Source organism: Podarcis filfolensis (assembly GCF_964270895.1).
Source record: "Podarcis filfolensis genome assembly, chromosome: 10".
NCBI lineage: Eukaryota > Metazoa > Chordata > Lepidosauria > Squamata > Lacertidae > Podarcis > Podarcis filfolensis.
Genome location: NC_139612.1, coordinates 44,923,759 through 44,944,414, shown reverse-complemented (window position 1 = coordinate 44,944,414; position 20,656 = coordinate 44,923,759). Strand labels below are relative to the sequence as shown.

The 20,656-nt window shown below is 41.8% G+C and overlaps 1 protein-coding gene and 1 long non-coding RNA gene across 2 annotated transcripts in view; one reads left to right on the top strand and one right to left on the bottom strand.

Moving 5' to 3' along the window:
* Positions 1-304: 304 nt before the first annotated feature.
* Positions 305-6,641, bottom strand: LOC310743540. The gene is made up of 2 exons (XR_014539080.1): positions 6,526-6,641; positions 305-1,848 (listed from the first exon to the last, which is right to left on the bottom strand). It is a non-coding gene; the product is annotated as an uncharacterized lncRNA (long non-coding RNA).
* EP300 (EP300 lysine acetyltransferase) overlaps positions 4,045-20,656 on the top strand; it is a 77,443-nt gene continuing 60,831 nt past the window's right edge. The window contains exon 1 of the mRNA XM_083573692.1: positions 4,045-7,750. Within this exon, the coding sequence (XP_083429818.1) occupies positions 7,657-7,750 (94 nt within the window). The 5' untranslated portion in view covers positions 4,045-7,656. The remainder of the gene's footprint in view (positions 7,751-20,656) is intronic.

The window sequence follows — 20,656 nt, the reverse complement described above, 5'->3', positions numbered from 1 at the left end:
CTTTTTTTTTTAAGGTTAAAGTTAAAGAACAATATCGGGAAAATGCGAAGCCTCCCATATTAAATACCTTCTGGAGCATAGGTCAAATGATATTACACTGACCGTGGCAAAGTTTCTTTCGGAGGTCGTAAGAAAAAAAGACCATCATGCCCTAGACATAACAAAACGACTACCTCGGTCTCTTTCGCCTGTTGTTTGGTTGTCTTAACTGTATCTTGTTTTGAAACTGTGGGTCTATGGACCGCAATAAAGATAAAAGGGGGGGGGGGGAGAGGAAAAAGAACAATGAAGTCTGTAAGTAGCATAACCTAAAAAATAATACAAATCTCAGTTTATACCCCCATTAAAGTGTCAGTTTTCATGGGTAACATACAAAGATATACATAAAACACATATTTAAGAAGGAACATAACATTTTAAAAGCATAATTCAACACAGGACTAGATTATGATGTATATTCTAATTCAAAATATCTGCAGCAGGATATTGTTCTACCAAATGTTTCTCTCCCACAATGCAGTCGTTAACCCATAAAATATACTGCAAGTAATTATAATAAAATGAATAATTAACAATTAACTACATATTTCCAGTCATTACTTGAGTCTGACGTGCCATAGGGTCATACATGTTCAAACTGACTCTACTTTAGTTTTTCAACTTGTTTCTTGACTAGAGAAATCCAACTGCTGATTTATATTTTGTGTCAGAGGGGCAACTGTCCCTCCTCTATGACTTTTTTCTCTACTCCCCTAGCAATGTCTAAGTCCGGCATTTGTGTGGAACAATCTGACTGGGGGAGGGGGAGATGGAGCCATGTCAGTGTTGCAGCACTGGTTTGGTGTTATCCCTTGATGTACTTCCTGACTTAACAAGGGGCTGCAATTTGTGCCCCTGTGCAGGCAGGAGTAAATGATCTCTCCCCTTTTGTGGGTGCAGGAGTGACACTTGGCCGCATTCGTGTGTAGGCAGGCCTACTATGCGGAAGCCAATGGCAGTATCTCTTGGAAAATCTAAGGGTGCTGCATTCTGTCCATGGCCCCAGCAGCTGAGGGGGTTGTTGGGTCATTGTGCTCCCAGGTTGCTGTAAGCAGACCAGTCCACACTGATGTGGGCCGGTAAGGAGACTGACTCACAGCAGATGGTTTGAGCATGAAACCTTGTCCAGGAACTAGTGCACTTAATGATAGGATCTTTGCCCCGTGCCATACTATTGTTGATGCCCACTAACCAACAAAGGTGGTGTATTTTCAAAACCCATGAGGGACTTTATGCCTTTTTTTTCTTTCCTGCACCTGCACCCTGAACACACAAGGGTGGAGAATGCTGTGTTTTGGTTGGTGAGAGAAACTTTTAAAAAAGTGGAGCAGGGTAGGCTCCTTTAAACATTTTTAAGATCAGTATAAATCCTATCTTAGTAAATTTTGCAAATGTATTTGAAAGGCTGAATTTGAAACTGTCCTGTTGCTCAGTCAGACATTGGTTGCGGGATCCAAAGTGCTGCCTGGCTGGATTACTAACCAAGTGGTGGTTGTCATGGAGTCTTAATGAAGTTTGATTTCAGGGCTGTATTGAATTGTGGTAGTGACACACTGTTCTTGGCTTTTGAGCATCCAAACATTGCAAGGATGTTTCTTGCCTCTTTGGAGTGGTGTCGGTGGATGGTGGAGGCACATTAGCAGCAGGAGTCAAATATGCAACTGGGTTCCTGGGAAACAGCTTCTCCTATGTCCTTTTCCTGTAGAATTTATCAGAAGGTAGATATGGGAATGGTTTTCCCTTGAAAGATTACACGTCTGTTACACAGCTGCCCAGTTGGTCTGACGTGCAGGTTCACAGGCTTGCAGTCTAATAGACATAACAAAAAATGTGAAGAGGATAAATCTCCCTTTAGCTAGATATCCCCTTACGCAGGAATTGCTAAAATGTGGCCTTGAAAGGAACAGAGAAGATTAAGAGCAAAGTTAATGGGGTGTTTAGCAGGACAGGCATATCCACAGCATTAAATATTCACATTGAATTTAACTGTATTTTTATTTCTTGTATTTTTAGCACTTCTTTTATTTATTATATTGGATTTTATTTTATTACAAATTATAATACAATAACATACAATATAAGAATTAAAAGAAGCAGTAAAAATACATTTAAAAAATCATACAGCATCTGTTAATTACAATTGCTACAACAAGCAGGAGAGTCATGAAGTGGTCTACCAAGACCTTCAGTAATTTTCAAGTGGTCCACAGCGAGAAACATTTGGGAACCACTGATGTAGATATTAAAAAACAAGGGAAACAAGATGGAACCCTGAAGTACCTAACATGCCAGAAGTCATGGGATAGCCAAGCAATCTCCCAGCACCACCTTCTGCGACCAGTTTTCCAGATAGGAAAGAACCACAGGAGAGTAGTACCACATATCTACAATCTCTAAAAGAACACAATAATACACCAGTCTTTTTATTAAAAAAAAAAATCTCAAAAGATTCTAGAGATTTCACTGGAAGCAGATTGATAGATACTGTTGATGCTTTAGAAGTATTGGAATAGATCAATGAAGAATAATGGACTGAAGGAGACCTCAAGGCCAAACTCTGTGCACAAGCAGGATTCTCTGCTCTACACTTGAACCTTCCCAACAAACTCTTGCCTCTTTTTAGATGTGGATTTCACCATTTCCTTCAAGTTGTGACCATTGGCAGGGTTGAGGTCAAACCAGCTGGGAGTCACCACAGCAAAGCTTAGATGTAGCAGGTTGCAGCAACAACAGAATCAGTCCCCACCAACTGACAGGCCGAAAAGCTAGATTATCAACCATAATCCACCTAGACTGGGAGCAAGATGCTGTATCTGGGTGTATAAATTAGAACTGGGAGGACAGGCATAACTGAGGTGGGACATAACTAAGCAAACATGGGTGGCACAGAGGCACTGCTGCAGAGAGAGATGGAGCCTTGGTACCTCTAAACATTTTGGGAAAGTGCAATACTTTGGTGATAGCAGCTGCTCATGATAACATACACAGATTCCCCAAACCCCTCTTCCTAGTATCTACCATTCCATTGCCATTTTACCTTCTGGAGTTTATCCCAGGCAGGGGGGGAAACTGCAAGGGAGGCTGAGGAAAAAACATACATTTAGACTGATTCAGTGTAGGGTTATTCAATAAATTCACATATTTTGTTCTGTTGCATGTATAAATTAGATGCATTTCCCTTCTTTTAAGTAATGAATTAAAATATTGACTAGCACTAGACCTGGTAAGACAGATCCGGCCCCCCCCTTGAAGTTTAACAGTGATTTATTAGTTCATAAATTTTACTTGAGGTGTGATGTTCCAGCCTATTCACTACACATAATTTATTATTTTTATTTATTTCATAAGGTGTATACACTGCTTGATTGTAAGTAAAAAAAAACACACTCAAACATGAAAACCAAGAAAAAATTACACTTAAAAAACATTCAAAAGTTAAAATATTGTCGCACGCCACCCCAATCTCTGAGCACTACGAGATTCCAGGGGTTCCAGGCACTTACCCAGAGTTCGTGTTTCATTTTGGTAGCAAGGCAAAGCAGAGACTATGGTGTCTTTATGATATATTTACGCAACCTGAGCATGAGATGTAGGGGTTCACAGAAACAAAACCCCAAGAGGACCTTGCTTCCCCCATTGCTGCAGCCTTGGATTCAAACAGAAATCCTGAGGCCCTCCAGACATTGCTGGTACAGCTTCCATTATCCTTGGATATGGGTCATGATAGTAACAACATCTGGAGGGCACTAGTTTCCCATCCCCACCCCAAGCCCAGGTATGGTAGTATTCTTTTACTGTGCCATAATGTACCACTGTTTTACTGTCTGGTGTGCTAAAGTTTTGTGCAGTTTGGGTGAAGCAGACCAGGTATTATTTTTTCCTAATTATGAGATCAGTTGAATGCTTCACAGACAGTGGATTACCAAGAGCGCAAATACTTTTGACAAAACTTTCTGATATCCCGACATTCTTCAGAAGAACAGTCAATGGATGGTGACCATAGGACTTTGGCAGGAGATAAGTTTTCACAAGTCTTTCTATTTGGTACACCCACAAACACATTTAAGGAACTGTCTATGAAGATGGACATTATTTTTTGCATGCAAAATAATTTGAGGAAGAATGGTTCATTTCCCCCTTATTTAAATTTGTTGTGAATTGTTTTAATGGTCTTTTCTGTTATCTGGTGCTTATTGTGAGCTGCTTTGGGCACAGTCCACTGTGGAAAAGCAGCAGATACATTAAACGAAACAGAAAATTTAGGACCTGCAAGCTGTACTAGGACTAGACCGAAAGGGAGTGATGTGTCAGTATTCTTGCTTGGGTTTGTCTCTGTATCTTCCCTCTTACTGAAGATGATTTTCTGGCTCCTGCTTGTGCTGCTCACACATCTCCATAAAAGTTTGAGAGCAACGTAAGTTGAGCTTCACTGAAAATAGGCTTGAGAGAAATAACTGGGATGGGGAAAGAAGCACAGACAAAAGGAGCAAGAGACAGCAGTGGTATTCCACAATCCTGCTGTCCTTCGGTGTTCTGTGTAGTAGCACATACCCGAGGAGAGACGTACCTTCCTGTCCTTTTCAGCAACTAGGTCCGGGCCACAGTTGCCTGGATTTTACAACCCTTCTATGTCACTATATCGTAAGTAACCTTATGGATCACTTTTAGTAGTCCAGTCCACTACAAGTGTCATATAAAGACCAATTCACACAAGTGGTGGAATGCTCTGATTTGCTCTGTCCTTTTAACCTTAATAAAACAATTATTGTGATGAACGGACTAACAGAACTGTCTGTCGCAAGCACAGACCAGAAAACCCTTGGAAAAGTGAACGTAGCAGGCATTCCATATTACAGTATGTGCGCTGCTCAGGTGAGGCGTTTCCTACAGGCACTTATAAAAAAGCAAGCTAGAAAAAGCAAGCCATGTGTCCAGTGGTCTTGTGAACTGATTGTTCATCTCTCCTACGAAGAGGGAAAGGAAAGAACACGGAACCCTCTCGCTTCTCTACGTTTTACAAAGGAATATGTGAGGAAGGTGCTGCTGTTTCTCCCGGGGGTCTGCAGAGAAAGGCTCATGTGTATACACACAACATACCGAACGACGGAAGGCTCTCCTAGTCTATACATTACTTTACTGTGATCCCCCACCCCATCCCTGCCTTAAGAGAGCATTATGGATTCTTGTACGAAAGAGCGCGGTGGCAAATCACGATAAAAACATAGGCGTAGCGTTATAAACCAGACTCGCGGCATTACAGGGAATACGTATCGGTCCCAGCACAATGCTACCCCACGTCTTTTCGCGTAATAAAGCCCTCCCCCCGCAGTGAATTTTCCTTCTTTACGAGGAAAAGACATGGATGCTGGCAGGAAAATGCAATTGTGCAAGATCGCTTGATAAAAAGACCTCTGCGCCTCCACCTTGAGGCTGTGTGGTGATTTTGTTCTCATACTATCACAGGTTACGGCTCATGTCCTATGTCTATATGTGCACGTACACCCTGAGTCGTCGTCCTCATCACATCGGTGTGTGTGTGCCTGCACCGTACATGAGAAGCTAGAAGGCCGGCCAAACCCTGCTCTCTTCCGCCGCCCCCCACCAAACCACCCCTCGGCTGTGACTCTGGGCCGCTGTCTTTGCAGCAGCAAAGGAGGGAAGCGAGGAGCCAGGGCCTGTCTTCCTACGGAGGGCTTCCGATGCGTATCGTGGGCAATGCCAGGTCCAGAGTACACAAGCTCAGCGCCCCCCCCCCTTCCCCCATTACAATAGGCCTGTCCCAAGCAGCAACCTCGCGGTCTATTTTGGCCGACAGAAAACACAAGTAAAGGCGGAGGGAAGCGGGCGAGCAGCTTCTCCTTCCCCTTTAAGAGGCGGAGGCGAGAGAGTTTGCGGAAGGGATCGCTCCGGGAGCGCAAGGCGAGTGGCTGAGCAAGTCTCGTGACCGCAGCTGACCCCGCCTCGGGTTCTCCCCCTCCTCGGCCCTCCGCGTTCCATTGTGTGTGCGAGCTGCGTGCGTCCCCGCCTCTCCTTTTTCTGGCCACGCCCCTTTTTTCTCTTGGCTCATTTCCGGCCGCCGCCGCTCGCTTCCCTCTGAGGAATCGGGAGAGTGAAGAAACAACAGCCGCCATTTTGTTTGTGTGTGAGCGACTGAGGGGAGGGAGCGAACGAGAGGGACCGAGCTGGGCGGGTAGAGCCTGGGAGGTGGAAAAGCAACGACAGAGACCGACAGCCGCTCAGGGCCCCTGGCCGGCCAGACCTGAGGGAACCCGAAACCTCCGTGATACACCCCCTACCCCAGCCTCGCAGCCAGTAGGGGAGTACGCACTGCCGGCTTCGGCTAGTGACTCGGGACCCCGGGTGGACCCCACCCACAGCCTCTCCTGGCTACTGAGCCCGTTCGCGGGGTCAGGAGGCCGCCTGGCTCCGGTTTGGAAAGCTGTTTCTTTTCTCTGCGCCCCCCCTTCCCTCTTCCCCAGGTCCTACATGGCGGACATGAGACGGAGCCGCTCCAGGAACGCCTGAGGCATCGCGTCTTCGGTTCCGAGGAGAGTCTTGTCCTCTCCGCAGACCAAGCGCTCGCAACCATCCTTATCCCCCAGGGAGGGGGAAGAGGCAGAGAGAAGGGGGGGAGGGGCCGCCGCCGCTGCTTTCTCCTCCTCCTGCTCTGGGATCGATCCCTCCATCTGACCAGAAGGGGGGCACCCTGCTACAGAGAAAGAAAGGAAGAAAAGGTGGGGGCGCGGGGTGCGAGTCCTGAAGCCCACCCTCTCCAGCCCCCATCCCGGGATCTCTGCTGCCTCCATCGGGACAACAACCCCTCCTCCGCCTCCTTGTTCCTGCACAACAAGATGTGAAGCGGAGACTCCTGGGACTTAGCTTCATCCTCCTCCTCCTCCTTACGGCTCCCCTTTCTGCAGCCATTAGTGACTGGCGAGAAAGGCGCAGGGGGAGTTGGGGACCCTCGACACGCTCCGTCTGTGACCCCCTTCCCCAGTCCCTTTTCCACTAGCAGTGGGCATTTCTCTCCCCCCCCCCCCCCGCATTGCAAGCTGGTTTTTGGAAGGAGAGGGAAGGAACTGCGAGCAGAGGAGAGAGATTCTTTCTCCTTTTTTTCTCCTCTCCTCCTTCGCCCGCCTCCTTGTGGCGATGAGGAGGAGGAGGACGACGCCGAGGAGGAAGAGGTTGATGGCGGCGGCGAAGAGGCAGCAGGAGGAGGAGAAGACGACGACCCCCCGGAGGATGAAGATGGTGGTGTTGGCGGCGGCGAGGAAGCACCAGCAGCCCCACAGCCGGATTTAATTCGATTTGTAAACCCACCAACCCCGCATATTTGTGTTTGGAGAAGGGTTTGTTCTGTTCTTTTCATCCTTGTTTTTCCCTGTGGGCCGGAGGAAAGACTGCTTCCACACCCTATTTCCCATCTCTGTTCCCCCTTAGTCGCTGCTACCCAACAGAGATAGATCCCGAGGGGCAGAAAAAGAGGAACTTTGTCCCTTTCTTCTTCAGTTCCTTCTCTTACTGTTGTTCGGTTGATTCCGGATCCAAGAAGAAGGCTGACGACTTTGACGAACCCCATCTTTAATTTGGGCTCTGTTTGTCTAAAAAGAATTAAAAATGGCCGAGAATGTGGTGGAGTCGGGCCCGCCTTCAGCCAAGAGGCCTAAACTCTCCTCACCGGCGCTCTCTGTCTCTGCAAGCGATGGCACAGGTCAGTCTCTCTTGCTTTTACCTCACTGCATATGGGTCCCTTCCTTTCCTCTTGAATGTCCCCATGTTTTGCACAGTCTGTTGTCTAGTACCCTTCTTATACTCTCTCTTTTTGCCTTTCTGTGTACCTACTTTTCTCTGCACCTTGCTGCATTAATCACATTGGGTGTTTAATTGCTGCTGCTGCCCTTTCATTGAAGGGGCTATAAGCATGTCTGTGTTACTTGCTTGCCCGTTTCACTGTTCTGCAGCAAATGAAACCTTTGTTAAAAAAACACCAACAATCCTAAACTCTAGTTATAGTGTAAATCATTACACAACTGTTATCTACATTTTTGTGCATGTAGAGTCCTGATTTTTGTAAAATCTTGCTTTTTAAAGATGAGGCATTCAGTCTTGAAATTTTTTTTTCTCTGAGCAGTATTATGATGGATAGTTTGTTTCCTCCACCATTTCTTTCATAACCACAAAGCGTTCTTAAATGCCAACATTTCTGTTTGGTCAAGAGTCGTAATATTAATTGGCGAATAATGTTTGTCTTGACATTTTGTTAAATAGTTCACCTGATTTGCCTTGAGAAACTATGGAGCCACCTTTTTCTTTTGCATCTTCTACTTCCTTGCTTTGAGACCAAAATGTCTGAAATTCCCATATAGTCTCTCTGCATGTGTGAGGATGAGTACAACTATTCTGAACTCTTCTGTCTGTATTTTAATATGATATTTCTTGAGGTTCGTAAAAGCCAGCTAGTTAGAACTCTAGAACTCCTTAGAAATTATGGATGCAAGTTACAGGTGTTCATTTGGTAACAAACGTTTACTGGTTGTTTTAGAAGTTCAGGGAACTAAATCACTGTAGAATGCAACTGGCTATACAAGTACTGGTATTGCTTTTCTGAAGGTATAGGTATGGGGAGTAAGTAATCAAACAGTGCAGTAGTTCTTAACTTACTTTATTAGAGGAGAGGAGCTCTTCAGCCACATATCTGGGCATTGTGGTTAGTGATGGTAGCCAGTTTTGTACATTGAACTTGTTAGCACTACTTCATATATGAAGTCAGGGGGGAAATGGCTGATATTATTTGATGCATAACAAGTTGTTTTCATTTTCTTGTCTTTTAGTTTGAATTCTGGTTGGTTTAGCATAATTCAGAAAGCTGTTTTAAGCATTTGGTGCTGAGCAATGTTTTTTCTTGAATCCACTCTCCTTAAGAGCACTGTAGTAAGTTTAGGAACTTGATTTCAAATGAAGCAGCATTAATTACACCATTTATTGGGATATTGCACTTATCTGAAAATCAACAGGTTCCATTGTACTGGTAAGCAGAATTAGAAGCTCTGGCCAAAAAGCAAATACTACATAGGTAATGCAGTATATACTCATTTCTGCATACTATGCTACAGAGTGGTATTTAGATTCATGTCAGGTCATTCTCTTAGACAGAACGAAGCTATGTAGTTAAATCTTAAAGCCTGCAACCCTATGCACACTGTAAGAGTAGTTTGAATTTTTGAGTGGACATGCCTGTGCTTAAAGTCAGTGCAATCTTGCACATATTTACTCAGAAGTAAGTCCTATTTTGAGATTCCTAACCATGTCTACTCAGAAGTCTTATTGAACTAAATGGAGTTTACTCCCAGATTACAGGGGTTAGGATTACAGTGAATATGCTCAAGATTGCATCCTTTATGTAGTTGTGTTCAGTGAATGATTCCTTTGCCTATGAGAATTGCATTACTCTTAATATCCAGTAAGCATATTTTAGTTGTTTTGTTCTTTTATAATATTGGTAAGCTATCACATATCTTCCTACCTTATTTGAGAAGTATACTAGACAAATCTTAGTGTCTTGTAATGGTTACTTGGTTTGTTTACTAGGCTTGTTACCTCCTTTAAAAAGGTAATTATTGACTAGTAATAAATGATCTATAATGCCTATTTTGATTGAATCCTCAGTGAAATACTAGTCAACTGGAGATGTTAAGTGTAACGTTAATTTAGCTGTGTTTGGAGAAATGCTAAGTATATTCAGCATACTGCAACCAGGGCTAGTCAAATTTAATCTCCAGAAGTACTTTATCTAGAGGTTAGATTGTACAGATACATTACTTCATATTTAGAATGTGGAAATATGATAGTGACTCTTACTTTATGTGTTCAGAATATGGACATGCAGAGAAGTAATTTAAAATATACTAACATGTGGTATGGTAGTAAACCTCATTTTGGAAACAAACTAGTGGTCTTCCCCCCTATAATGCTGCGTCACAGTGCTGCATCTTTTTCTAGCTAATAGAAGCCCTAGCTGCCTTATTTCTGTGTTCTTGTTCTGATGCCTTAAAACATATTTAATACAAGTTTTAAAGCATATATAGTTGTAGAATACTTCATATTAATGCTGAAATCATTAGAGTATATGGAGATACTAATGTTGGAGAAGAAAGACTGTTGATAAATAGAAACATTTCTAGATATGGCATTGCCATAAGAATAAAGTTGGCAATTTGTGCAGCTTTTCTGTGTGTATGCTGAACAGCAGTATTATTGCTTAGAATTCCCACATTGCCTGTATTGACTGCTATCAGAACTCCGGAATACGGTGCTTCCCGCTTTCCTCAAACAAATGAGTTTTGCTATAGTATTATTAATAGCTTTCATATTGAGTGGAAGGAGATGTCTTTTCATTATTTGATTATAACAAAGTTGTGTGGTCCTGTATGAGCTCAGCTGAAAACACAGGTTAGAACACAACACAAGCATGTGCTGCATTGAGAGAGAACACAACTACTGTATGCCATATCCATAAAGTAGTGCATTGTGTTATGAAAGCTCTTATTAAACCTACAGTATATGTTTTAATTTAGTTGTGTTTTGTGAAATGAAATACACATTTGAGAATTTTAGTTAGTGTAAACCTATAAGGTTGCATTTCAGTTGTCTTTCTGAAGGTTAGGTATGTAAAGAACTCTTGAGTAAAAATTGGAATATCATCCAGATACATACAGTGCTGATGTTGGGAAATGAGGCAGAAAGTAGGTAACGGACCTGCATTTTAAACCTGCTGCTTCTGTTTGGTATGTGACTGATTTTACAGACTATCATTTTACACAAACAATTTGTTTCTGTCATCTTGGCTACTTTGCAGCAACAGGCAAAACTAAATGTGTGCAGTGTACATTCAGAATAGCTTTGCAGATACACAGCTATTCAGATTCTATGTCAGGACCCAAATAGGTGCTTTAAGCATACTCAAGGCCTTTATGGAATTTTTTTACTGCACCTATGTGCTTTTGAACTGTCCCTCAGTTTCAAATCGATTTTGGAATGGAGTAGGATCTCCTGTTTGAAAAACACAGAAACCCCTTACCTTTGAGATGTATTAATTCCAGTATCATAAATCCTTGTCGTTAAATCTCATTAGCCTTACTTTTCTGTTTGTGCATTAAACTTCTTGTTGTATGCTTATTTCTCTGTCTGTGTACCTAACTAGAATTATTATTCTGATCTTCAAAATGTATAGCATTATACTCAGTCATGTTCAAAGTTGTGTTTTTCTTCTGACAAATAAGCATACTTTCAAATGACTGAAGTATGATTTGTATTTCATACTTAATTTGGTGTATGTGTGCCTAATTTAGAACAAATCACTTCAATCATTCTTTTGATATCAGTTTGTTTCAGAGGTTATTGGAAACAGTATATCCCAGCTGCAAAATCCATAAGAATGAGCTGGAAAAGGTAGAACAAAATGGGAAAGTTTAGATGACTGCAAAGTATAAGTTATTTAGTATACGTTTTAGCTTTCTCTGTGAAAGATGGGAATAGAAAGCTACTGTAAACTAATAGTTACTATTGTACCACTGGCAACACACACACACATAATGGGCTGTAGTGCATTCACCAACCTTGTGTATAAGGAATAGTTGTTCATCTTTTTCTTTCTCACTCCTTTGGCACCAATGCTGGTAGTTCCCTTCATGTCAGGAGAGTTAAGACTGCAGGTAAAGTGGATAGTGGAGGAGACCAATCTCTGTACTCCTCTTTACTTCTCCTGTCGCTTTCACCACATAGCAGGAATACCTTGCCATTGTCCTTGGGATCAGGAGCACTGGGGAGAGGTGGCAGAGGGTTCTTGTCTTTTTTCATAGCAAGCCGTTGAGCCTAGAGACCATTTCCCCAGTGGTGAATACCTTTGACCTGGGAGCCCAGCAGAAATGGTGGTAATAAGCCATGGAGCTTTAGTTTCGGACTACAGACATTTGGCCATTGGAAATAGAGCAAGTAGTTCTGGCAGAATTATAATATTTTTATAAGCAATTTAATGTCCAATGTTCCTTACTGTTTTCTAATGTAGGGAGTTGAAAAATGTAAGCTAGTTTTATAGAGTGTAGCTCTTGATGTCCTTATTTCAGTGTGCATGCATGTATCACTGGATTTTAGCAATTGTAAGGTAACTATTAAACAATACAGAAGAATACTAAGTTGCAATCCCTGAAAACTCACATATCGAAGTAAGTGCCAGTGAAATCAGTGGTGCCTTAATGCCAAGTAAATATGATTAAAATAGTGCTTCACAACACTATTAAATTGTGGCACCGTAAATAGCGTATCTACTTCCAAATGGTGGAGTCTCAGTGTGTTTCAAACACTTAAGACTGCTTTTTAAAGCTTTTTACATCATTAGTATCATCAGTACTATCATGTCATCCAAACAAAAGCTAAACAGTTTGCAGATGGGGGCAGACTAATTGTTAACAAGTCACTAGAAATATGTTTGACAGACTTTCCTAAACCAATCTCATTTATCACTGATCAATACTAATGCAAAAGTTTATACTAGACCCTGTAGAAAACATATTTCTAAGTATGTTGTAGGAATTGGAAGCATTCAATACTCTAGGTGTATAAAATCGAACTAGTAGCTGCATAAATAATCAGAGCGATATGCATTGTAGGTGAAGCATCCCTCCAAATAAAATAAAACACTGAGTTTTGGATCACAATGACAATTCATCTGTAGTATGTGGATGATTGAAGAACAAGCTTTTACTTACTAAGTTATATTTAGTGTTAAAGCATTTGTTTTGCAAGGGAGCAGCAAAATTTACTTAGTTGTGGCACCTGAAAGACTAAAGTTGCAATAGACGCTCAGCACTAAATCAGGTGCTGCTGGGCATTGTGATAAATGTTTAAATGGCTCAAACCACCAGGTAAGCTTGTTAGGCAGCCCACCAGAGCTAGTCCTGCTGTAATCCTGAACACATTTGACTGTAAGACATATAATTGCACAGTAAAACCTGTTGTCCCATAGGCTTTTATGTATCAGAGCCCACTTTATGAAATGCATGGTATTATCCTTAGCTGTCAGATATGTAGTAGCCCTAGAGATGTAAGAGTAGGACCAGGAGTCTTATCAAATTTCCATGCTGAGTTGAATGTATATGCAAGAAGCTTGCTGATAAGTTAACAGTTTCCTGATTAGCCCTTCATTAGGAGCTTAGCAGTCAATTTATAGTTGATGTAAAAAAGAAGTTTTTTGGGGGGGAATCTAGAAAATACAAGTAACCTCTCATTGCTCTATGATTGGGGAACTTAAAAAAAAAAACCTTGAGAGAAGCAATAGGCTTCTGCTTTGTTTCGGTGAAACTTCAGAGGAACATACTGAAAAATCATGTCATTTGCATAGGAGATGCTCGAATCTGGTTTCTGTTCATAGATCCTAAATGACCAAAGGCAAAACAGAACTTTCTGAGGTTTTGCTGTTGAACATCCATATCTTTCTCCCCTTAAAGAATAATGTGCAGGACTTTGCTTTTACTCATCCCAAGAACATGAGAAGTTATGGGTCATTTGTACTAGTTTCAATTCACCAGGTAATCATAAGCAGTCTTGTACAGCCTTTGAATAAGCCCCTTATAAAAGTAGTTTCCAGGCTATTTTCTCTTAAGGCAGCAGCAGCTACTGCAGGCAACTAGTTAGGATTTGGTTCATAGCTTTCTCTGAGTCTCAGCCTCTTGTAAAGGGCAGTGTCTTTGGAAGGAGCTGTTATCTCCTGTTGATAAAGACTTGCATGCATGGACTGTCTGCAGACTAGTCACTTTCTTAATTTACTGGGACTTGATTTGCAAAAAAGGTATTGACTGCAGAGCTCTCTGCACAACAAAGCAGGAGTCATCTGGTATAAAGTACTAGCTCTAACTTAGTTTGGTTAGCACTGAATTGAACATATCCAGTAGATTTAACTTTTAAAGGAATAAACTCATGCTGAGAAGTGTAATGAAAATTTTTGGTTCTGACTTGGCATCTAATCACTTGGAGGCAGATCCTAGTCACCACCAGTGGCAGTAACTCACTTTCTGATAACTGGTTTCACTTGGGGCACATTTAGTGTCTCACATGAACCTGCCCTTTTCTGAGCTTCCCTGCTTTCTGAAATGAGGTTGGTGGCGATTAGGGAAAGGGGCATGTTTTATATGTGCGCTACCATGTATATGCGCATCACAGAATCCAGAAATGACCCGGAAATGTCATAAAGATGCCATTAAAAGGATGAGGTGGAACGGGTTGTTTGCAGGCTTTGTCAATAGGTTTCAGTTATACGCAACGTGTGCAGTGCCTCAGAATATAACCCCCGCGTAAACAGTGGACTGCCTGTAAAGCAGTCAAAGTTGCAGGATGGTAATGAAACAGGAAAGTGACCCATAGTTATTAGTTGCATTTCATGGCCTTTTGGCACTACTGTTCACAACTTTTCCTCTCTGGCAATTACATATAATTGGTATAATTGAGGATAGTGTTTCACAAATCTAATGAAGTAGACTCTGGTTGTTGGTTGCAACTATGACAGCAATACCACGAAATAATAATAATAATAATAGTAAATTATTTATACCCCACCCATCTGGCTGGACGTCCTCAGCCACTCTGGGCGGCTTCCAACAAAATATTAAAATACAGTAACCCATCAAACATTAAAAGCTTCCTTAACAGGGCTGCCTTCAGATATCTTCTAAAAGTCTGGTAGTTGTTGTTCTCTTTGACATCTGGTGGGAGGACGTTCCACAGGGCGGGTGACTTCACCAAGAAGGCCCCTTGCCTGGTTCCCTGTAACTTGGCTTCTCGCAGTGAGGGAACCGCCAGAAGGCCCTCGGCGTTGGACCTCAGTTTCCGGGTAGAACGATGGTCATTTAGGGCTTTAAAGTTCAGCACCAACACTTTGAATTGTGCTCGGAAACATACTGAGAGCCAATGTAGGCCTTTCAAGACTGGTGTTATGCGGTCTCAGTGGCCGCTCCCAGTCACCAATCTAGCTGCCGCATTCTGGATTAGTTGTAGTTTCCGGGTCACCTTCAGAGGTAGCCCTACATAGAGCGCATTGCAGTAGTCCAAGTGAGAGATAACCAGAGCACGCACCACTCTGGCGAGACAGCCTACAGGCAGATAGGGTCTCAGCCTGCGTACCAGATAGAGCTGGTAAACAGCTGTCCTGGACACAGAATTGACCTGCTCCTCCATGGACAGCTGTGAGTCCAAAATGACTCCCAGGCTGTGCACCTGGTCCTTCAGGGGCACAGTTACCCCATTCAGGACCAGGGAGTCCTCAACACCTGCCTGCCTCCCGTCCCCCAAAAACAGTACTTCTGTCTTGTCAGGATTCAACCTCAATCTGTTAGCTGCCATCCATCCTCCAACCGCCTCCAGACAAATACATGATTACAAAAGAAAGAATTATTGCATCCCCAAATGCTTGTGTGGGCTAGATGTAGATTATGGGTCTGAAAAGATGGACGACTACTACCTAGTCAACGTATGCGGCAATAGATTTTGTTTCGGTTATTTAGGAACTTTCTGCTATCTTACTTTTACTTTTCTGAAAACCAGCAGTCCTAAAGATTAACTTTTGTCTGTTAAAAAATAGGCTGAATAAAAACAGCCTGAAAGGAAACTTTGGTCCACATTTTGAATTGCTTCTGCGCTTTAACCAGTTTGCCCCATACCATATTTTCTATCAAAAAGGTGACATTTCTTGGAAGAGATGTGTTGGATGGGTTCAGAGGTGGGAAATATTTCCTGAGAGCACTTCAACTTCTTGTTTGTCTAGCTTCTGTGATTTTTCTTTCATATGATTGTGTCCAAAATAGACCTTGGAAGTACTGTGAAACTGCTAAATACTGTATTTGAAGAGAAATGCAGAATTTTAACCCTTCTGCTTTGCTTGGAAACAGTTAGACTACAGAAATCTAAACTGAATATATTTTACTTCGCCATGCAACATAGCACAGGAATGGCTAGAATTTTGAAATGAGACTCTTTTTGTTGTTTAAGTTCATTTTATTGAAATATAGAATGCTGGAAACAATAGCAAAACTGCAAAAAGTTTATTTTCATGTGATCCTGTGTGTTGTATTGCATTGTAACTAATCAGACTTCATTCTGAAAACTAAGCTCATTGACAACCATAGGACTTCCAAGTAAATATAATTAGGATTGGATTATTCTATCCTCAGTTGTGTAAGCAACAACTAAATATTCTACCCAAATAACAAATCTGAATGATGTGCCAAATATATTTGCAATTTGTCCATTCGCTTATTCCAAGTTCAACCTCCACTCAGATACCTGAGGTGAATATTTCCTGGGAAATACAGTTGTACCTTGGTTTTCGAACAACTTAGTTCTTGAACGTTTTGGCTCCTGAATGCAAACTGTTCTGTTTGTGAACTCTTTTTGGAAGCCAAATGTTCGACGGGGCTTCCGATTGGCTGCAGGAGCTTTCTGCAGCCAATCAGAAGCCTCCCTTTGGTTTCCGAATGTTTTGGAAGTTGAACGGACTTCTGGAACAGAACTTTTTAAATTGGCATTAAAACAGCCTGATTTATTCAGTGGTGGCTATCTAGTCTTTTATATATTTTATGTGTTTGGGTTATCAGTGTATTTGGATGACTTTAAACAATAAAATAATACAAATCATATATAGTTATGCCAATAAAGGCCAAGAACAACAAATAACAGCTAAATTTAGTGTTTAAAGTTAGTTGTTTAAGTTTTAGCTGATACTGAACTGAAGCCGGATGGAAATAGGGCTGTAGTTTATTTTCAGTATGATGGTTTTTAGTATCGGGAAGCTCATGCTTTCCACCATTTCATGAATGAAAGAAACATCCTAACCAATATGAGAGTGTTTTCTTCAAGTGTGTGTGAAGAGCCAAAGAAAGCTATTCATGTACATCAAGGATGGGGAACTGGATCCAGATGAATCTTTATCTCCTCTGCCCCTGTGGGTCAAGTTTGCTAGATGGGTGGGATCACCCATCCTTCAGTCACCTGACATCAGTGTCAGGTGACTTGCTTTTGCTATAGTTTGAAATTGAATCTAATGGATGTGGGTGCAGTGCTTTGTGTCAGTGATCAGCTAATCATCTGATGGCTTTGATCACTGGTGCTTGCAAAGTGTTCTGCATGGGGGTTTGCAGGCACTGCTGATAGGCACTGCCTTCACCCCCCTTCCACCACAGCTTGACCTTTACCTGTTCCAAACTTGAGTTCATATACAGCAACTGTGGCTTGACTGAAATGGTCTTGCTAGCCTGGGAGGCTTAACTTTGCCTTGGGTCAGTGGTTCCTCACCACAAGTGTACATTAAAGTAAAGAATGTTGACAACATCATTCGTTGTGATTTAAAATTGCATTAATATTTTTGTGAAGAAGCAACACACCGCAGCAGGTTCTGATTATTTGAACCTCCATTAAACAACAACAACAACAAAAACCCCAAACCCTCGCTGTTCTTGCCTAGAACTAACATGTCCCTAAAAGAGGAAACCATAGCACTGGGAACTAATCGTTTTCAAAATAACTGTTGGCATATAATGGCAACCTTGTAAACTGCTGTCCTTAGTGTAGTCCAGTACTCATCTGGCCTGACATTCTCCATTCTATTAGAGTGCATGTTTGATATGATCAGTTAGTTCAACCTAAAAGGTTAGTTCAACCTAAAAATTCCCACAGTTTTAAAATCAGTTGTAAGAGGGGGGGAAACCAAATCAGGTGAACCAAACATTCATATTGCAGTTTCAGAACACCTGGCAAGTAAATGATAGGTTAAGAATATCATAGGACTCCTGGTTCATTGAATACTAATTAAAGTGTTAAATCTCTAGAAAAAGGTATAACCGTTCCTTATTTTCTAATCCACATTTTATGGATTTTTTTTTTGTTTTTGTTTCTATAGTTCTAAACATGCTGAAAATGTACACTTTCCACTCAGAATGCTATGAGAAGGGCAGCCTCTGTCTATTGTAGTAAGAGGTTTTAAAAAGCCCTCATTGCATTGTGTTTTATAATAGAAGTTCGTATTGGCCTTTCTCTTTCTTCACTTCCAAAATAAATCAGTTGTACTTTAGAGTGAGACATACCTTAGAATGCTGCCTTTAAAAAGTTGCATGGCATTGTTGGGTTGCTTGCCTTGCAGTTTCTTTGGGTGTGGCAGATATCATTTGTGTTTTTCTTTATTTCTTCCTTGTTTGCTGAAGGATAGCATAATCCATGAGCTCCATAGTGAGATGTTGCTGCATGTGTGTATGCTGACTCCAAGGACTAGAACCCTTCCGATGTTGTTGAACTACAACTTCCATCGGCCAAGCAAGCATGGCCAATGACCCAGGATAATGAGAGCTGTAGTTTGGCAACATTTGGAGGGCCCGACATCTGAATGCCACTGGCATTTGCATACTGCTCATAGGGGTTAGCACTTCGTATGGAAAACTCCATCAAGCAGGTCATGTCAAAGCAGGCCACTATGTGGCAAATACGAGCCGTTTGCATTCCTCACAGGTGTTCCTGCTGTCTATGAACTGCCCTCTCAAGAAAGACTTGCACATGGGAGCAGGGAATGTAGATGAGAATGCTAAGCTAGCTTGGGCCTGGTTTGCAGATAATGCTAAGCCAAATTAACATAGTAAACAATACCATAATCACAGGTGTCCCCACAGATGATCAGGCAAACATTGGCTTGTTTCCCCCCTGCCTCCTTTGTGCTCTACCTGATATCCTGACAATGCCTGTCTACTGGCATTGCCCAGCTGTGATACCATGCTTCCTTCCATTGGTTGGCTGGAGTGGAAATCTTACTCCATTAAAATCCTTGGCAGTGTAGTTGATTAACCTTTTCCTTCCACTGCTTTGCTTTATTCCCCTACTCACCAGTCACCCATAGTGTTGCTCTGTCACATAATTCCGTTGCTCCTACCTTGGTTAGGACAAATCCTGCCCTCCTTCCTCAAGGAATGAAATGTATCTGAGTGAAAAGACAAAGTTTAACATTTTTGCAAATACGCTTGGACTGGAATTAGAGAAGAGGGACTAGTTTTCTTTCACAGGCAAGATTCCATGAACTGGACACTTGTCCTCTGGAAGGAAGAATAGGACTTTGTATGTGCGTTGGTGGGTTTTGGTCCAAAGGGAAATCATTGAGTTGTTGCTGCTGGCATTACTTCACCTATCTCATCATTTCCAATGTAGCCTGAAGTGTCCCTCCTTCCCTTTTCCTGTTTAAAATTGGGACTTTCTGATATGCTTAGAATATATCCAAGCTGTAAGCCCCACTAAACTTACTGGAGTTTACTTCTGAGTAGACATGTATAGTAATTTAGATAGGAAACCATAGAAGCAGAGAAGAAAGAAAATTAACTGGGGGAGGGAAAGAGTATCCATAAAATGGCTGCTTGTGGACAGAATCTTAAGATAAATTTATCTATTATTTATTAAATTTGTATACTGCCCTATACCCACAGGTCTCAGGGCGGTTCACAGGATAAAAACAGAATATAACACCACAAAATGCATAATCAAAACAAAAACAACCCAAGGGTAGTTTTCTATGGTAGTTTTCTTTTAAAATAATTTTAAAAGCCCCACGCTCACTCGTGCAGGCATGACTTTAGAATGTTAGCAACAGGCTTTTAAGCTTTGTAAACAGTAGACAATGAGTGAAGTGCGGAAAGCTGGTCGTAATGAGAAATAAACACTTTAAATTTTTATCTCCACTCCACAACTCTTCTGTGAAGTCATGGTGGGTCAGAGCAGACAAATTTCTGTTAAGGAATGCAATTTTATTAATAGTTGCCATAACGCAAGTTGCTTTAAGAAATCTGGAGGTGGAAGAATTGTTTGGGGGCAAAGGACCATGTTACCAGGGAGATCTAGCAGTGAAATCATTTATACTCTTACTACTGTCTCTACCTTTATGTGGAACAAACAACCACACTTAAACCATAGTCAAAAAATTGTCCTGGTTCACATCTCTAAACTAGAGATGCAGAACTGGATGTGGCTGGCAGGTTGGCTCCTCAATTCTCCCATTTCTCACGTGCCAGCTTTGACAGGTAAGTGGGACCAGTTAAAGCAAACCCTTTTGAAGTCCCATTTGCTGGCAAAGTTTGCATTCATACTGCATCTACACATGGACATTTCTCCTCTGGAGACATCAGGTGTGGTTTGAATCCAAGTAGTTCTGCAGATCTCTTGGGGCTGTCAGTGAGCCCCATTTGCAAAGGAACAATTGGAGCCACATACTTTCCTCATACTGGACATAGCATATGATTTCAGTTGTGGGGCAGATAGATATGGTTAGGAGGAAATGGCGTAGAATCTGGACACACTGGGCCTAATCGGCTCATGGGCCAGAGATTCCTCATCCTTGCTCTAAAACATAGTTAATGTCAGGTGGCCAACCATGGCTTATTTTATTTGAGGAACTGGGTCAAGTTCACACATAATACTAAACCATGAACTAATATGTGTGAACCAGGTCATTCTCTCACAGAAATATGGAATATCTTTTATAGTACATACTTTATTGAAATATCAAATTGCTGAAGAGTACAGTATGTTGAACATTTGAATTTCA